Here is a 16,240-nt window from a genome sequence, read left to right on the forward strand (position 1 = left end):
CCAGACATAGCTGGGAGTGACTTACATGCTAGAGGCTGTTTGTGAGCAGTCAAGGCCGGAGGCCACAGCAGCCAGGGCACCTGGGCTAGAGGGCCGGGCTGACACAGCTACTCATTGGTCTGGATTGTTGATGGTATGTCACACCGCACCACAGAGCTCTTCTGTTGCTGGACGCTGTGCTGAGAAAGGGGATGGGGCGATCTAGGAGGGGGGGAAGGCGAGGAACGGGGCAGTGAGAGCTGCCCACCATGTCCGTAGAGTAGCAGTTACCGTGTCTGCCTCATGTGCAAAAGGTCCTGCCCAAGCACTTTAGCTGGCCCTGAACACCTCTGACCCTTTCATCTCATGGAGCATCTCTGTCACTGGCTGATGTAAGGCAGGCTGCTGGGTAGCTGTTTCTGACACCATGCCTCGATCCCTAGTGTGACTTGGTGTCAGTACAGACACCAGCTAGGCCCCATCCTTGTGCTTTATCAGTTAGGACATTGAGCCATAAGCACTGGAGGCGTCAGTCACTCAAATAAGTAATGCCATTTTTGAGAGAGACTGTGACTTCCCCTCCCCTTTTGCCCATTCAGTCCTTCCTGAATAGGTTACAACTGCTGCTTTGTGGGGGGGGAGGGTAAAGGACGCGAAATACACTCCAAAAGGCTGGTTTTGCAATGGTTCCAGCATTTACTGTCAACAGTCAAACTAGACATTTTTAAAAAAATATTCCCCCTTTCCAGTTTGCAATGCAAACATTGCAGCACTGTGCGAGCCCCTAGAACATGCCTAAAAGCTGACTAGTCTGTTTTCACTGGGGAGGCCAAGAGAAATGGAACAAGGGAATTAGCCTCACTAGTAAAAAATGAAACCAATTGTTAAATGTTTCCTTCTAATAATGGAAGATGTCAACAATGGAGATCGGGGAACTTGCATTATTTGCATATATTAGGTGTTAGGTGACATAATTCCATTGACTGCAACTGAGCCAATCCTGAATGATGCCTGTGCAATGGGGAGCAGGATTGGCCTGGTCTTTTTGAACCTGAGATGGTCTCTTTAAACTGTTGTACAGTTAACAGCAGGTATTTCTAGCCACAGTTACATTATGGACTTATTCCAACAGCTTCTGCTGCCCAGCAGATGGCACCATGGAGCTCCAAACGCCACCCAAAGCGAGAGCTAGGAAATCCCCCGTCCCCAGCCCAGCCCCGCGGCACAGGTCGCAATGAGTTGTGGGCTCTGCAAAGTCCTAGGCTGGTGCCCAGGTAAACAGCGTGGCTAGCAGAGCCCAGCCTAGTCAGGGATGTGCTAGGGCGTAAAGCAGCCACACACAAGCTAGGCGCATGTCTCCTGGGCTTTGCCTTGGCCAGCCCCAGAGACCCACATTGCACAGCTGAAATGGGGCCTGGCTTCCCACAGCGAACCGGGAGAAGCTACTGGGGCAGTGCGGCCAGTGGGGTATGCGGTGCACAGGCAAACCCCTACACGGGCCGGGGGCAGCATGGCCCCCGGGGCCGCAGCTGGCAGGCCCAGTTGTAGGAAAGAGATCAGAATGGAGTCCACTGGGAGGCCAGGGCTATGCCAAACTAGGTCCCTTCTGAAACCTGAGACCCTCTTTCTCCTGCAGTGGCCAGGCACCGGCCTGGGGCTCCGAGAGTGCTGTGCTACTCCTGGCTCTGCCGTTGGCTCGCCGTGGTTCCCATCTGTACAACGGGGATGATGCTACTGACCCACCTGCCCAGTGGGCTAAGCAGGTCCAGTCATTTATGCCAGTAAAGTGCTTTGAGATCCTCTGATGGGAGGAACTAGAGATGGGCGTACTATTGTCCCTTGTGTGGGACCCTGCGTCTGTCACCTGCAGCTTGGAGCCCCCAGCTCTAGAAGGGCTGGTGATACAGCACATGGCAGCTTCCAGTGCTGTGCATATGAAAGGGGACTGTTGGCCCCTTGCTAAAACTCAGTGTGGGGGTTTGGTTGCTAGCTCACAGTACCAAAAGAAAGGGGAAGGGTCGATGGGAAATCAGGACCCGAAGACTGACAGTCCCCAGGGCGATAGGGAGAGGCCAATGCTCCAGGTCAGCCTGATTGACAGGGCAGGCAGGCTAATGAGGAAGTCAGGAGGCCAGGGGGGTCTCATCCTCTGTGTGAGCTATTGCCTGGGTCAGACAGAGTGGGGCTGAGCTAATGTAAGCGGGGGAATAGTCCCGCTATTGTGGGGAACTTTCCTGGCTTCTGCACGACCCCGGTGAAGTGGGCTAGCGAAAGGATCTGAGTCCTCGCTCCCACTTCCTTTACCCAGTGGCCTCCCTGCCCTTGAGGGCTCCCCTTCCACTCTCCTGTCTGGCAGAGTCCTCGTAACCCCAACAAGGCTGGGCCCAGGATTCCTGGGGGGCTCGACCCCCAACCCTGCTGTGGTCACCTAGGACAGGGGCTAGGGTGTCCCCACCCCGGGGTACTCTCTCTGCACTTGGCACTTTTCTGACCCACTGACCATTACATTCAATTTAAAACAAATGCAAGTTATTTAATCAACAATTAATTTTAAAAAGAATAAGGAAACATGGGAAAGGTGAAAGGAAACACATCACCCCGCTCCGTGGCAGGGAACATCACAAACAGCGTCTCTGGAACATCAGGGCAGTTCACAGTCTGTTCCTTGCAAGTCCCAGGCCTTCTTCTCAGGCCCTGGCCGTGCTGCGGGGATGCTGCGGGTTGGACACTCGCTCTGGTGGTGGCCTCACGCTCTCAGGCTCTAAGTGGTAGGACCCTTCTTCCCAGTGTCGCCCCCGCCCTGTCGGGGTTATGATCCAAGCCTGGCCTGCAGAGCCTCTTGGCTGAGGCGTCTCCCTGTGCTGGGCCCACTGCCCAGGATCCCCCTCGCTCTCCCCAGCTGCTCACCGCACCCAGCTCCGGACTGCTCCAGCCCCAGCTCCACCACTCGGTCTCTGCAAGGCTGCTGCTGCTCTGCCTCCAGCTCCCTGGGCTGCTTCTCTGGCCCCTCTGGCTCTGGTTGCTGCAGCTCCGCTCCCAGGACAGGGTCTGCTCTCTCTGGGCTGCTTCTCCGGTCCTTCTGGATCTGGCCCAGCTCTGCTCCCCAGCTCAGCTCGGGCCCCTGCTTTCTCCTTAGCTTGGCCCCACTCTGTCTGACCCAGGCAAATCCAGCTCACACAGGGGACGGAGCCTCCTGACTCCCTGATTAGCCTGCTCGCCCTGTCATTCAGCCTGACCTGGAGCATTGGTCTCTCCCCATTGTTCCTGGGGGCTGTCAGTCTCAGGGTCCTGATTCCCCATCGACCCTTCCCCCTTTTTAGTACTGGGAGCTAGCAACTAAAACACCCCCACTGAATGTTAGTAAGGGGGCAACAGTCCCCTTACACTAAGGAGAGAGCAGGGGCCCGAGCTGAGCTGGGGAGCAGAGCTGTGCTGGCCAGAGGGGCCAGAGCAGCAGCCCAGGGATTGGATCTGTGCTGGGAGCAGAGTCACAGAAGCAGCCCAGGGAGCAGACTGTGCTGGGAGCAGAGCTGCAGCAACCAGAGCCAGAGGGGCCAGAGCAGCAGCCCAGGGAGCTGGAGGCAGGGCAGAAGCAGCACTGAGGCAGAGTGGTGGAGCTGGGGCTGGGGCTGGAGCTGTTCGGAGCCGGGTGCGGTGAGCAGCTGGGGAGAGCGAGAGGGACGCTGGGCAGCGGGCCCAGCACAGGCCAGACTTGGGGGATCAGAACCCTGATGGGGCGGGGGCGATGCCGAGAAGCAGGGCCCTGCCACCTAAAGCCTGAGGGTGTGTGGCCACCACCAGAGCGAGTGTCCGACCCGCAGCATCCCTGCAGCACAGCCAGGGCCGGAGAAGGGGCCTGGGACGTGTGAGGAACAGACTGAACTGCCCTGACATCCCAGAGATGCTGGTTGTGACGTCCCCGAGCCGCAGAGCTGGGTGATGGGTTTTCCTTTCACCTTTGCCATTTTCTCCTTATTTTTTAATTAGTTGCTGTTTAATAAATTCTATTTGCTTTGAACTGTATGTAATGATCAGTGGGTCAGGGAAGTGTCCAGTGCAGAGAGAACATCCCGGGGTGGGGACACCCTAGCCCCGGTCGTAAGTAACCACGACAAGGTTGGGGGTTGAGCCCCCCAGGAATCCTAGGCCCAGCCGTATTGGGGGTTACGAGGACTCTGCCAGACAGGAGAGTGGAAGGGTAGCCCTCGAGTCAGGCAGGTCTCTGGGTAAAGGAAGTGGAAGCGAGGACTCAGATCCTTTCACTAGCCCACTTCACCAGGGTCATGTATGAGCCAGGAAAGTTCCCCACAAGAGTGGGCCCATTCCCCCACTTACACGTACAAGAGCTGGATCAAACAGAAAGCGCCCCAGCCTGGCAGTGGGCAGCAGCACCGCACTGGCTAACTCTTGCTCTGCTACAGGGGTCTGATTCTCTTGCTGCAGATTCCTGTATTGCCCCAAATAAAGGAACCTGGAGCAAAGCAACCAAAACCCCACAATGGACTGAGCCGTCTACCTAGAGTTGCCTGCAGCGGGGGTTAGAGCAGCAGGGTTGTGGCTTTTTGAACCCAGTGCTCAGGTGCCAGTTTATGAAGGCTGGCGAGAGGGTTCTAGGCCTGATCATGCCCAAAGCGCTCTCACTCAAGGCACAGTATTGCACACTCATGTGATCTGAGTGTAAGTCTCACAGTAGTGATTTTTTTTTAACCCCTCAGCCCCTGGAATCCTGTGGTTAACTGAGACGTCTCTACTTTCATTAGTAGCAAGGTACCTTTCTAACCCTCCCAGGTGCAGAGAAAACCAGAAAACATCAACCTTAGGGGTTCAAAACTCAGAAGGCAAATCAAAAGCACCTAATTATTTTTAAAACTCTCCTGGTTTTTAAGCCAATCCTCTGATTTTGGGGGGGGCTGATGACAATACTGCCACGGTTCTCAAACTGGGTCAGGAGCCCAAAGTGGGTCACAATCTGGTTTTAATGGGGTCACCAGGGCTGGCGTTAGACTTGCTGGGGCCTGGGGCTGAAGCCAGAGGGCTTCAGCTCTGCGTGGCGGGGCTCAGGTTACAGGCCTCCTGACTGGGGCTGATGCCCTTGGGCCACCTTACCTGGGGTATGGGGCTCAGGTGGGCTCAGGCTTCAGTCCCTCATCCTGGGGTCGTGTAGTAATTTTTGTTGTCAGAAGGGGGTCACGGTGCAATGAAGTTTGAGAACCCCTGCAATACTGAATGCCTTGTTATTAAACCCTCATGCATCAACTGCTTCCATCTCTCTCTTTAGGAGTGGGGAATTTAATTCAATCTCAGGGGCAGGAAGTGAAACTGACTCGCAATGGGCCAGGCTAGTCTTGTGCCCTGGGTGTGAAGGAAAGGCTGCCTAAGGGTCGTCTGTGTCTCTGTTGGCAGTGCCGCTCTTCCTGGAGCCAGGCCGCTCCCTGTCAGTCAATAAACTGTGCCACGTGCTGGAGGAGATGCCCTGTCCTTGGCTGGCCTGAAGCAAAGTGCTCTGTGTTACGTAACACGGTTCAGAGGAGCAGCCGTGTTAGTCTGTACCCGCAAAAAGAACAGGAGGACTTGTGGCATCTGAGAGACTAACAAATTTATTTGAGCATAAGCTTTCGTGAGCTTTTTTGCATCCGATGAAGTGAGCTGTAGCTCACGAAAGCTTATGTTCAAATAAATTTGTTAGCCTCTCAGGTGCCACAATCCTCCTGTTCTTTGTGTATTATATAAGGAGACCTCTGTGGGCTGGTTTCTGGGCTCTCTGCACACAGGAGCAGCTTTGTGTGAGGGGTGCAGGAATGTGTTGGGTCAGACTGGTGTGAGCAGGGCTGCTAACCAGGCTGTTTGGGGGGAGACCGAGCCCCAGGGAGCCGCACAGGCAGAGAATGGGTGGCGTGTGCACAGGAGGAGGGGGCTGCATGGGGTGGAGTGTCACAGTGATTTTGGATTCTCCCTCCCGCCCTCTGTCCTGAGCCCTTTCTCACCCCATCACCCTGGACCTGCCAGGAGCTCTACCCGCCCCGGAGTGTGAAGGGTGCCCCCCTTCCAGCCTGTGAGGTGGGGGAGGGGGGCTGTCCCCTCCACAGCATTGTGGAATTCCCGCTAAGTCTGCACATCACTCCCAGCCTCCTGGCTGAGCCCATTCTGAGCAGGGCTCTGTTGTGATTCCAGGGGCTGTCTGGGGTGCCCTGCGTCCCCCCAAAGGCGAGTGATGCAAAGGGCAAGGTCAGTGTGGGAGCAGTACGCCTGCCGCACTGCTGGGAAATATACTTTGCAGGCAAGGCAGTCACTGGTTTCCATAGATCTCTGCTGCCAGGTGCCCTGATCCGCAGCTGGGCACTGGACGGCTCTGGGCCTGGCAGGCCTGAGAACAGAGCCTGGCTTTCCTGCTGACCTGTTCAGAAAGGAGCAAAACAGGAGTGGCACACACTGCAGGCAATGCTGGACTGCGGCCCCAGACACCACGCTCTCGGCTAGCATGACCAAGTAGTCAGTTCTTACCCTTCAGAGCCCCAGGCGTTTGCCAGCAGGGAGTGTCGGCCCTTGCTCCATGTTCAGTGTTGCCCCCCTGGCATGGGGCATTATTTGGGCAGAAGGGCAGTCCGCTGCCTCTATGCATCAGCCCCAGACAGAGGAAAGCTAGGGCACCTGGCTCTCGCCAGTGGTTATCATTGGGTAACGCTGCATCAGGGAACAGCGGGGGTTCCACTGTGCCCACCCCCAAACACCAGCTTGATCCACTCATTGGGTTTCACCCTCCCCCCAGCTCTGGGCTCCCCCTGGCGTCGGAGGCCCTGCAGCAGCCTCCTGCCTGTGTGCTTTCAAGACACGTGTGAAACCGCTGTGGGTTGTGCTTAGTAGTGCTGTGGCTTTAAGCGTTCAAGCACTTGGCTCCTGCCAGGGAGCTGGGCTCTTGCCGAGGGAGGCCTGGCTGAGCTGTACCAGAGCCCTGGGCACAGAGGGGTGTGTATGTGTTTGTTCCGGCCCAGCATGGGATTTGGCTTTCTCAGGCTAGGACCTCGGGCATGTGGCCTCCTGCATTAAGCATAGGGCTTAATAGGTGCCCGCTAGTAGGGTGACCAGACAGCAAGTGTGAACAATCAGGACAGGGCATGGGGGGTTATAGGCGCCTATATAAGACAAAGCCTCAAATATCGGGACTGTCCCTATAAAATAGGGACATTTGGTCATCCTAGCTGCTATCATCATCATCCTAGCGTCATCACTGAGTCTTTGGGGAAGTCACTCCCGCCATGTGCCTGTGGCTCAGTTTCCCCGCCCTTCAGTCACTGCCCTGTCTTGGGTCCCAGTGGGATCTCTGTGGGCAGAAGCATGCTCTAACTCTGCCTCCTGTGGGGCTGCTGGCCCCCTAAGCTGGAGACTCTGTCTTCCTGACACCCCCAAAAGAAATATTGCAGAGACAGGGCTGTTGGGGTGGGGAGAAAACCTCTCTGGAAGGGAGTCATCTGAGGCAAATGCATTTGGCCATGGGGGCTGGCAGGGCCAGAGTGCCATGCTGCTCCTCTGCCTTGCCCAAGGCCCAGCTTCCCAGCAGGGTAACATCTCTGCTGCCCACCCTGACTGGGCAGGCCTCACCTGTGCCCAGCGGGCCCTGGCCCAGTGCAGAGTTGGGCTGCCCACTCCTCTTCCACGGACAGTTACACACTACAGCAAGGGCCAAGCCAGGCGGGTTCCTCCTTTGGGCCCTTCCTGGTGCTGGTGCCTGGCTGGGGGACTGCCCTACATCCAGGGGGTTGTAGAAGGACTCCTGGGCAGTGTTTCAAGCACCTGAGTGCCTGCTGCCAGGAGCAGTGTTCCTGTTTGGAGGGGAATTGGCCATTTTCCAGTGGGACCTGGCCCCCTGCAGTCTCCAGCTCAATGGGGAGGCAGGCAGAGTGTGGGGGCCCAGCCGCCCCTTGCTGCCCCTGGGATCCCAAAGGGGCTGTGCTGATAGACCCATTGCTGTGTTCCCAGCCCACCTGAGCTCACCCCGGGGTGCAGCCTCCCAGAGGCACCATTTAAAAAAAAGAAATGGGGAGGTGGGGTGCAACTTTAACTGTGATTCCAGGGGCTACTTAGACACTTGAAAACTCTGGTGTTTTGGCAGATAACTTAGCAATTCGCTGACAGGAGCCCTGGATCTAATTCCTATCAAAAAGAAAGAAAAATAAATAACTATTAGCCCCACTCAGCTCTAATATTAACATATTCTGACATCTTGTGGCAAGTCACTTACGGGACGCTGGTTGGGTTTAAAATTGTAATGTATTTTCTTACTTTGTTACGAATTCTGCAGAGAGAGAGAGAGCCCACATCAGGACTCCTGGGTTCTATCTCAGCTCTGGGAGGAGAGTGGGGGTCTAGTGGATTACAGCGGGGGGGCAGATACATCTGGGTTCTATATAAGAACAGCCATACTGGGTCAGACCAAAGGTCCATCTAGCTCGGTTTCCTGTCTTTTGACCGTGGCCAATGCTGAGTGCTTCAGAGGGAACGAACAGAACAGGAATCATCAAGTGATCCATCCCCTGTCGCCCATTCCCAGCTTCTGGCAAACAGGACACCATTCCTGCCCATCCTGGCTAATAGCCATGGATGGACCTGTCCTCCATGAACTTATCTAGTTCTTTTTTGAACCCTGTTATAGTTTTAGCCTTTACAACATCCTCTGGCAAGGAGTTCCACAGGTTGACTGTGACAAAATACTTTATTTTGTTTGTTGTAAATCTGCTGCCTGTTAGTTTCATTGGGTGACCCCTAGTGCTTGTGTTACAGGAAGGAGTAAATAACACTTCCTTATTTACTTTCTCCACACCAGTCATGATTTTATAGACCTCTCTCATATCCCCCCTTAGTCATCTCTTTTCCAAGCTGAACAGTCCCAGTCTTATTAATCTCTCCTCATGTGGAAGCCATTCCATACCCCTAATCATTTTTGTTGCCCTTTTCTGAACCTTTTTCAATTCCAATATATCTTTTTAGAGGTGGGACGACCACATCTGCACGCAGTATTCAGGATGTGGGCGTGTATAGAGGCAATAGGATGTTTTCTGCCTTATTATCTCTCCCTTTCTTAATGATTCCCGACATTCTGTTCGCTTTTTTGACTGCGCTGCACAGAACTAGCCACCATGACGCCAAGGTCTCTTTCTTGAGTGGGAACAGCTAATGCAGACCCCATCATTGTATACGTATAGTTGGGATGATGTTCTCCAATGTGTATCACTTTGCATTTATCAACATGGAATTTCATCTGCCATTTTGTTGCCCAGTTTTGTGAGATCCTTTTGTAGCTCTTCACAGTCTGCCTGGGACTTGACTATCTTGAGTAGTTTTATATCTTCTGCAAACTTTGCCACCTCCTTTTTTACCCCTTTCTCCAGATCATTTATGAATATGTTGAACAGCACTGGTCCCAGAACAGACCCCCTAGGGGACCCCATTTACTTTTCTCCCTTCTCACCATTTATTCCTACCCTTTGTTTCCTGTCTTTTAACTGGAGTGCCTGGCAGTGCTTTCAGGATCATCTAATGAGCCTTAATTTAATATAATGACAAGCCTTTTGTTATCTTAATCACCCAGCCTCTGTGTATAAACAAACTCCCTGCTCCAAGGGGGAAGCCAGGGAGCAGCACAGAACTCATCACATATCACACTTGAGCTGTGTGGCAGTTTTGAGCTCTCTGGGGCTAGGGCGTGCGAGGTGAGCAGACCTCCAGTCGGAAATTCAGGTGCGGGGAGGGTTGCCAACTTTCTAATCACACAAAACAGAACCCAGCGGGGTGTCTCTGGAAGAGGCTCCTTGTCCATGGTCCCTGGGCTCTCTGGAGCTGTCAGGGTCCGGGTACCGGGGTGGAAGTGGGTTGAAAGAGGCTGTGTGGGGAGATGTGGAACTGGGGAGGGCTGACAGCAGCCTGCTCCCTCCTGCTCCTGAGCCAGGCTCGCAGCCCTACACCCTGCCCCACAAGGCTCCAGGCCAGCTCCGTGGGGTGAGTCTGGGAATGTAGCAGGACCCCCCAACCCTCTTTGGGTGGTTTCTGATCAGACAGTAACTACAAGGGGTCCCCCCAGGGTCTCCTGATGCGTTGGGGCAGTGGGTTAGGGTGTCTCAGGGAACACACACGCACACGCGCCCAGCCCCTCAGGGCAGGGCATGCACCCACCCCCCTGGGCGACGGCTCACCCCCCAGCCCCTCCCGCCCTGGCTCTGCAGAGGCCATGGCCTGGGCAGTCAGCTAACCCTGGCCCAACTGTTAGCGCAGGGCCTGCCAGGCAGTGTGGGTGCAGCCATGAAGGGCAGCATGGGCCCCGGCACCTTGGGCTAGCGGCCCCTTTGCCAGGCCCTCAGGTGGTAGCATCAGCCCCAGTTTGCAGGTGGGCAGTCAAGGCCCGGTCGGCCTGGCCTGGAAGCACACAGCCAACTCACGCTGAGGGGCGGGAGGGCGTGATCAGAGCAGGTGGGTGCCGAGGTGGGTCTTGGGCACTACCTGTCGATGGGCAGCAGTGCGGGGGCCTTGGGGCTGGAGTCAGCCAGCCCACAGGGGAAGAGGGCAGAGCGTGGCATACCAATCTGCTGCTGGCTCACTAGGAGTTCTGGGTCCTGTGCCGGCGATGGGGAGCAATGAGCGGAGAGGGCTCCTGCTGGAGACGTTACCGGTTTATTTGCTGTTACTACGTATGAGAAGTCAAATCCCCAGTTGGCAGGTCCTGCTCTTCTGCCCTGGGTGGGCTCACTGTGCTGCTGCTGCCCTAGGCAGATGCGGCGTCTAAGCCTGGGGCGCATACGAGAGCAGGGGAATGCAAGCTGGAGGGGCGGCCGGGACGTGCAGCTGGCGGCTGACACGGGACACCCTGGGGGCTCGTGCCCACGCTGGCTGTGTCCATGGCAGCTGGCCAGTGCCACCGCAGGCTGGGGAGCAGCTAAGGTACTCAGGGAGCCACCCTCGACCTGCGGTCCTAGGCACTGGCCATTGCGATTTCTCTGCCATCCACAGCCAGCCCCAGTGAGGCCGTGACATGCTATACAGGCAGGACACAAGGGGTGAGGTCTTTGCCAGGCGAAGAATGGGGGTCTCCAAAGAGACAGCTCCCCCAGACGTTTGCTAGAAGCCAGCAGGGGTGCCCCAGACGGCTAGCTTGGCTGGATGCCCTGGAAGCCCCATCTCAGCTCTGAGGCGGGCATCTCTGCTGGAATGCGTGAGGCCGGCAGCTCGGGCGGGCTCAGAACTCGTACTGAGAGATGAAGGCCGTGACCCTGAAGATGTGCTTCCCAAGAAGAATCTTCCGGGCGAGTTTGCTCATTTCCAGCTCCACCTCCAAGGTGGCCGGCCCCACCACCAGGCTGGTGAGGATCAGCTCGCCACTGTGCCGGTCGGAGCGCTGCACGGCAAAGACGCCCTGGCCCCTGCCACCCACAATGGCGAAGCGCAGGCTGTCGCCCACCAGGTGGGTGGTGGACATCTTGAAGAGCACCCTGGGCACGGTGCGGTTGGATTGGAGTGGCAGGTAGTGGAAGGAGATGGAGTTGGCGGCCAACCGGCAGGCTCTGCTGTTCATGGGGCATGGGTTGCGCTCACACTGACTGGGGGGAGACAGAATCATAGAAGTGTAGGACTGGAATGGACCTCGAGAGGTCATCTAGTCCAGTCCCCTGCCCTCCTAGCAGGACTGAGTATTATCTAGACAATCTCTGACAGGTGTTTGTCTAACCTGGTCTTAAAAATCTCCGCAACCTCCCTAGGCAATTTATTCCAGTGCTTAACCACCCTGACAGTTTTTCCTAATGTCCAACCTAAACCTCTCTTGCTACAATTTAAGCCAATTGCTTCTTGTCCTGTCCTCAGAGGTTAAGAACAATTTTTCTCCCTCCTTGTAACAACCTTTTATGTACTTGACAACTAAACAACCCCAGTTTTTTCAATCTTCCCTCGTAGTCATGTTTCCTAGACCTTTAATCATTTTTATTGCTCTTCTCTGGACTTTCTCCAATTTCTCCACATCTTTCCTGAAATGTGGCACCCAGAACCAGACACAATACTCCAGTTGAGGCCTAATCAGTGCATAGTAGAGCGGAAGAATTACTTCTCGTGTCTTGCTTACAACACTCCTGTAACACTTACAACAAACCCAGAATGATGTTTGCTTTTTTTGCAACAGAGTTGCACTGTTGATTCATATTTAGCTTATGGTCCACTATGACCCCCAGATTCCTTTCTGCAGTACTCCTTCCTAGGCAGTAATTTCCCACTTTGTATCTGTGCAACTGATTGTTCCTTCCTAAGTGAAGTACTTTGCATTTGTCCTTATTGAATTTCGTCCTATTTACTTCAGACCATTTCTCCAGTTTGTCCAGATCATTTTGAATTTTAATCCTATCCTCCAAAGCACTTGCCACCCTTCCCAGCTTTGTATCGTCCACAAACTTCATAAGTGTGCTCTCTATGCCATTATCTAAATCATTGATGAAGATATTGAACAGAACCAGAACCAATCCTTGCGGGATCCCACCCGTTACGCCCTTCCAGCATGACTGAACTACTGATAACTACTCTCTGGGAACGATTTTCCAAGCAGTTTTGCACCCACCTTATAGTAGCTCCATCTAGGCTGCATTTCCCTAGTTTGTTTATGAGAAGATCATGCGAGACAGTATCAGAAGCCTTACTAAAGTCAAGATATACCACGTCTACTGCTTCCCCCCATCCACAAGGCTTGTTACCCTGTCACAGAAAGCTGCCCGGTTGGTTTGACAGGATTTGTTCTTGACAAATCCATGCTGACTGTTACTTATCACCTTATTATCTTCTAAATGTTTGCAAATCAATTGCTTAATTCTTTGCTCCACTATCTTTTCGGGTACAGAAGTTTAGCTGACTGGTCTGTAATTCCCCGGCTTGTCCTTATATCCCTTTCTATAGCTGGGCACTAGATTTGCCCTTTTCCAGTCTTCTGGAATCTCTCCCGTCTTCCATGAATTTTCAAAGATAATCGCTAATGGCTCAGACATCTCCTCAGTCAGCCCCTTGAGTATTCTAGGATGTATTTCATCAGGCCCTGGTGACTTGAAGACATCTAACTTGTCTAAGTAATTTTTAACTTGTTCTTTCTCTATTTTAGCTTCTGATTCTACCTCATGTTCACTGGCGTTCACTGTGTTAGACATTCCATCACCACCAACCTTCTTGGTGAAAACCGAAACAAAGAACTCATTAAGCACCTCTGCCATTGCCACCTTTTCTGTTATTGTCTCTCCCCCCCACATTGAGTAACGGGCCTACCCTGTCCTTGGTCTTCCTTTTGCTTCTAATGTTTTCTTGTTCCCTTTTATGTCCCTAAATAGTTTGATCTCGTTTTGTGCCTTCGCCTTTCTAATTTTGTCCCTACAGACTTGTGTTATTTGTTTATATTCATCCTTTGTCATTTGACCAAGTTTCCACTTTTTGTAGGACTCTTTTTTGAGTTTCAGACCGTTGACGGTCTCCTGGTTAGGCCAGCGTGGTCTCTGGCCAGACTTCCTGTGTTTCCTACGCAGGGGGATAGTTTGCTTTTGTGCTCTTAATCATGTCTCTGAAAAACTGCCAACTGTCAGCTTTTGTTGATAGCACCTATCCAAGGGACTTGCAGGGACTCGGCACTCCTCCCAGCCTTGGTGCCGCAGGGCAGCCGTGGGCTGCCGGCCTGCACGCATGGAAACACTTACTAGACGGAGGTCTTGACGTAGCTGGTGTTGAGCCTGGGCTGGGGGCACTCGGGGCGCTCACACCGGTAGCCCCCAAAGACATTGACGCAGAGCTCGCCATGGCTGCAGTTGTGCTGATTGTCGGTGCATTCGTCCACATCTGGCAGAGCAAACAAAATCCCCCAGATCCTGGTGTGAATGCAACTGGTTCCCTTCCACGGTGGGGCCAGGGCCTCACCCTTCCCCGGCCTACCCAGCTGTGGTCACACACCCTGCCAGTGTCATTTAACCCCCGGGTGCGGAGCCGGTGTCTGCCACAGGGGCAAAGATGGGGGCCAGCGGACATTTGCCTCTTCAGGATTAGGTTGGTGCCAAGGCAAGGGGTGCCCAGATACCCATGGAGCCCTGGGGCCCAGGGGGGCACAGGTAACACTAGGCCTGGGTATCCTAGGGGGCTTTGGCAGCAGCCTGGCACTCAGGCAGAGGGGCAGAGCTGATCCCGGGCCCATGGGTACTGAGGGGGCTTTAGAGTGGGATGATGCCACAGAAGGGTCCAGACCCATGCCCATGGGCACCCAAAGGGGCTTCAGCTCGCCACGTGGCTGAGCTGAGTGCACAGGCGGGCTCTGGGCAGGGGCAGGGCTGCACAGGAGCTCAGAGCTGGGTTCCATTTGCAAGCTGTGATGCGGTGACCCCGCAGGGCATGAGGCCTCTCTCCCGCCCCCGATGCAGGTGCTGCTCACCGGTGCATATGTTCTGGTCGGCATGGAGCAGATAGCCCTGGGGGCAGACACAGTGGTAGGAGCCGGGCACGTTGACACAATCGTGCACGCAGAGGCGGGTCTGCCAGCTGGCTTGGAAGAGTTGGCACTCGTCAACATCTGGCCATGGAATAGACAGTGGAGATTCTGGGGAGTGGGGGTTCAGGAAGAGTGTGACACCCAGACCACCCCCCAACCTTGGGCCCTCACAGCCTGGCCGGTGCTGGAAACCCCCAGCCTCCACCCCACAATGGGTGGTCCAGGGTACCCCAGTGCCATGCAAGAGCCTCCCCTTGGGTTCCCTGGCTGGTGCTGGCCACTCCTTCATGGCTCACCCCCTGGGCCCCGGGGTGCTGACGCTGGGCGGGTCCCTTGTTGGGAGGGGCAGGGGCAAAGCCAGTGCAGGGCGCTGCTGGGGCGGCCTCGGTGGGGCTGGGCCTGCCCCAGCCCGGTTCGCAGAGAGTGGCGAGGGAGCCATGGTACCTTGGCACACGCCGCCGGCCCGCAGCTGGAAGCCGGGGTCACAGGTGCAGTGGTGCGAGCGCAGGCGGGCGTCTGTGCAGCGGGGCTGGCGACTGAAGGACGAGGTGCTCAGCGTCACCCAGGCTGCAGCGGCAGGGGGAGGCAGCTGTTAGCTCCCCCGGTCGGCGGCAGGCGGAGCCCGGCCTGGGGCATGGCATGAGCTCGCTCATGTGCTCGGGGCGTCCCACAGCCCTGGGCACTGTGTGGGAGCCTCTCCTGAGGCAGGTGGCCTCCCACGTCCTGCACCACCCTGCCGTGGGTTGGGCAGGGAGCGGAGGGGTTGGCTGGGGGCATGGGAGTTTGGGGTGGTGGTCAGAGGGTGGGGGTGTAGATAGGGGTCGGGGTAGAAACAGGGGGTTGAATGGGGGCAGGGGTCCTGGGGGGGGCAGTCAGGAATGGAGGGGAGGGGGGTTGGTTGGGGCGGCGGGGGTGTGTGGATGGGGCGGGGTCCCGGGGGGGCCCATCAGGGAACAGGGGGGGGTTGGATGGGGCAGGAGTCCGGGGGGGGGGTGCGGATAGGACGTGGGAGCTGGGCCACGACCCCCTCCCCTAACCAGCCCTCCATACAATTTCCGAAACCCAGTGCAGCCCTCAGGCCAAAAAGTTTTCCCGCCCCGGTCTAGGTGGTGGGAATAAGAGTGTGTGACTTTTGCAGGGGTTGCTCCAGCTGCCTGCATGGATGCTATGGCTGCCCCTTCGTAACCTGAGACCCAGGAGGGGGATACGACCAGGTGACTTTTGGCCCGGGAAGCGAGATGCAGGCTGCAGGAGAAGCAATGGGCAGGGCAGGGACCAGGCTGCTGGCAGCGAGTCAGTCTCCGCTGGCTTGGGGCGCCGGGGGCGGGCCAGAGCCCTGGCTCAGGGCTCCCCTCCCCCCAAAATGGACTTGGCTGAAAGTCACTGATTTCAGTGCTAACAAGTTCTGTCCTACGCTGTGTTCCTGTCAACTAATAAACCTTCTGTTTTACCGGCTGGCTGAGAGTCCCGTCTGACTGCGGAGTTGGGGTGCAGGACCCTCTGGCTTCCCCACGAGCCCACCCGGGCAGCCTCGCTGCGGGAAGCGCATGGTGGGGCAGGGGATGCTGAATGCTCCCAGGTCAGACCTAGGAAGGTGGAAGCTGTGGAAGCTTCTTGCCCTGGCAACAGTCTGCTCAGAGAGAGGAGGCTCCCCCAGAGTCCTGCCCGGCTTCGTAGGGAGCAGTTCCAGAGCAGCGCCCGGGGACCCCGTGACACCTGTACACACACACACAGCTCTGCCCTGCAGCATGCACCCCCCCACACACACCCCTTTTCCCTGCA

At 55.8% G+C, this 16,240-nt stretch overlaps 1 protein-coding gene across 1 annotated transcript; it reads right to left on the reverse strand.

Annotated features, from left to right (window-relative positions):
• Window positions 1-11,200: 11,200 nt before the first annotated feature.
• On the reverse strand, window positions 11,201-16,007 carry LOC144272971 (fibulin-7-like). The gene is made up of 5 exons (XM_077831407.1): window positions 15,980-16,007; window positions 14,903-15,025; window positions 14,402-14,539; window positions 13,680-13,818; window positions 11,201-11,561 (listed from the first exon to the last, which is right to left on the reverse strand). Exons 1-5 carry the CDS (start codon window positions 16,005-16,007, stop codon window positions 11,201-11,203), a joined length of 789 nt encoding a protein of 262 aa, XP_077687533.1.
• Between the last annotated feature and the right edge of the window lie 233 nt (window positions 16,008-16,240).

This window comes from Eretmochelys imbricata, chromosome 12 (genome assembly GCF_965152235.1).
Source record: "Eretmochelys imbricata isolate rEreImb1 chromosome 12, rEreImb1.hap1, whole genome shotgun sequence".
Classification (NCBI taxonomy): Eukaryota; Metazoa; Chordata; order Testudines; family Cheloniidae; genus Eretmochelys; species Eretmochelys imbricata.

Bases quoted from the DNA above. Each gene is read 5' to 3' on its own strand.
- LOC144272971 (XM_077831407.1), bottom strand. From the start codon at position 16,007: ATGCGCTTCCCGCAGCGAGGCTGCCCGG. The intron at 15,026-15,979 runs GTGGGCTCGTGG...CTGCCGCTGCAG, and splicing joins CCCGCAGCGAGGCTGCCCGG to CCTGGGTGACGCTGAGCACC. The intron at 11,562-13,679 runs GTAAGTGTTTCC...GTCTCCCCCCAG, and splicing joins TACGTCAAGACCTCCGTCTA to TCAGTGTGAGCGCAACCCAT.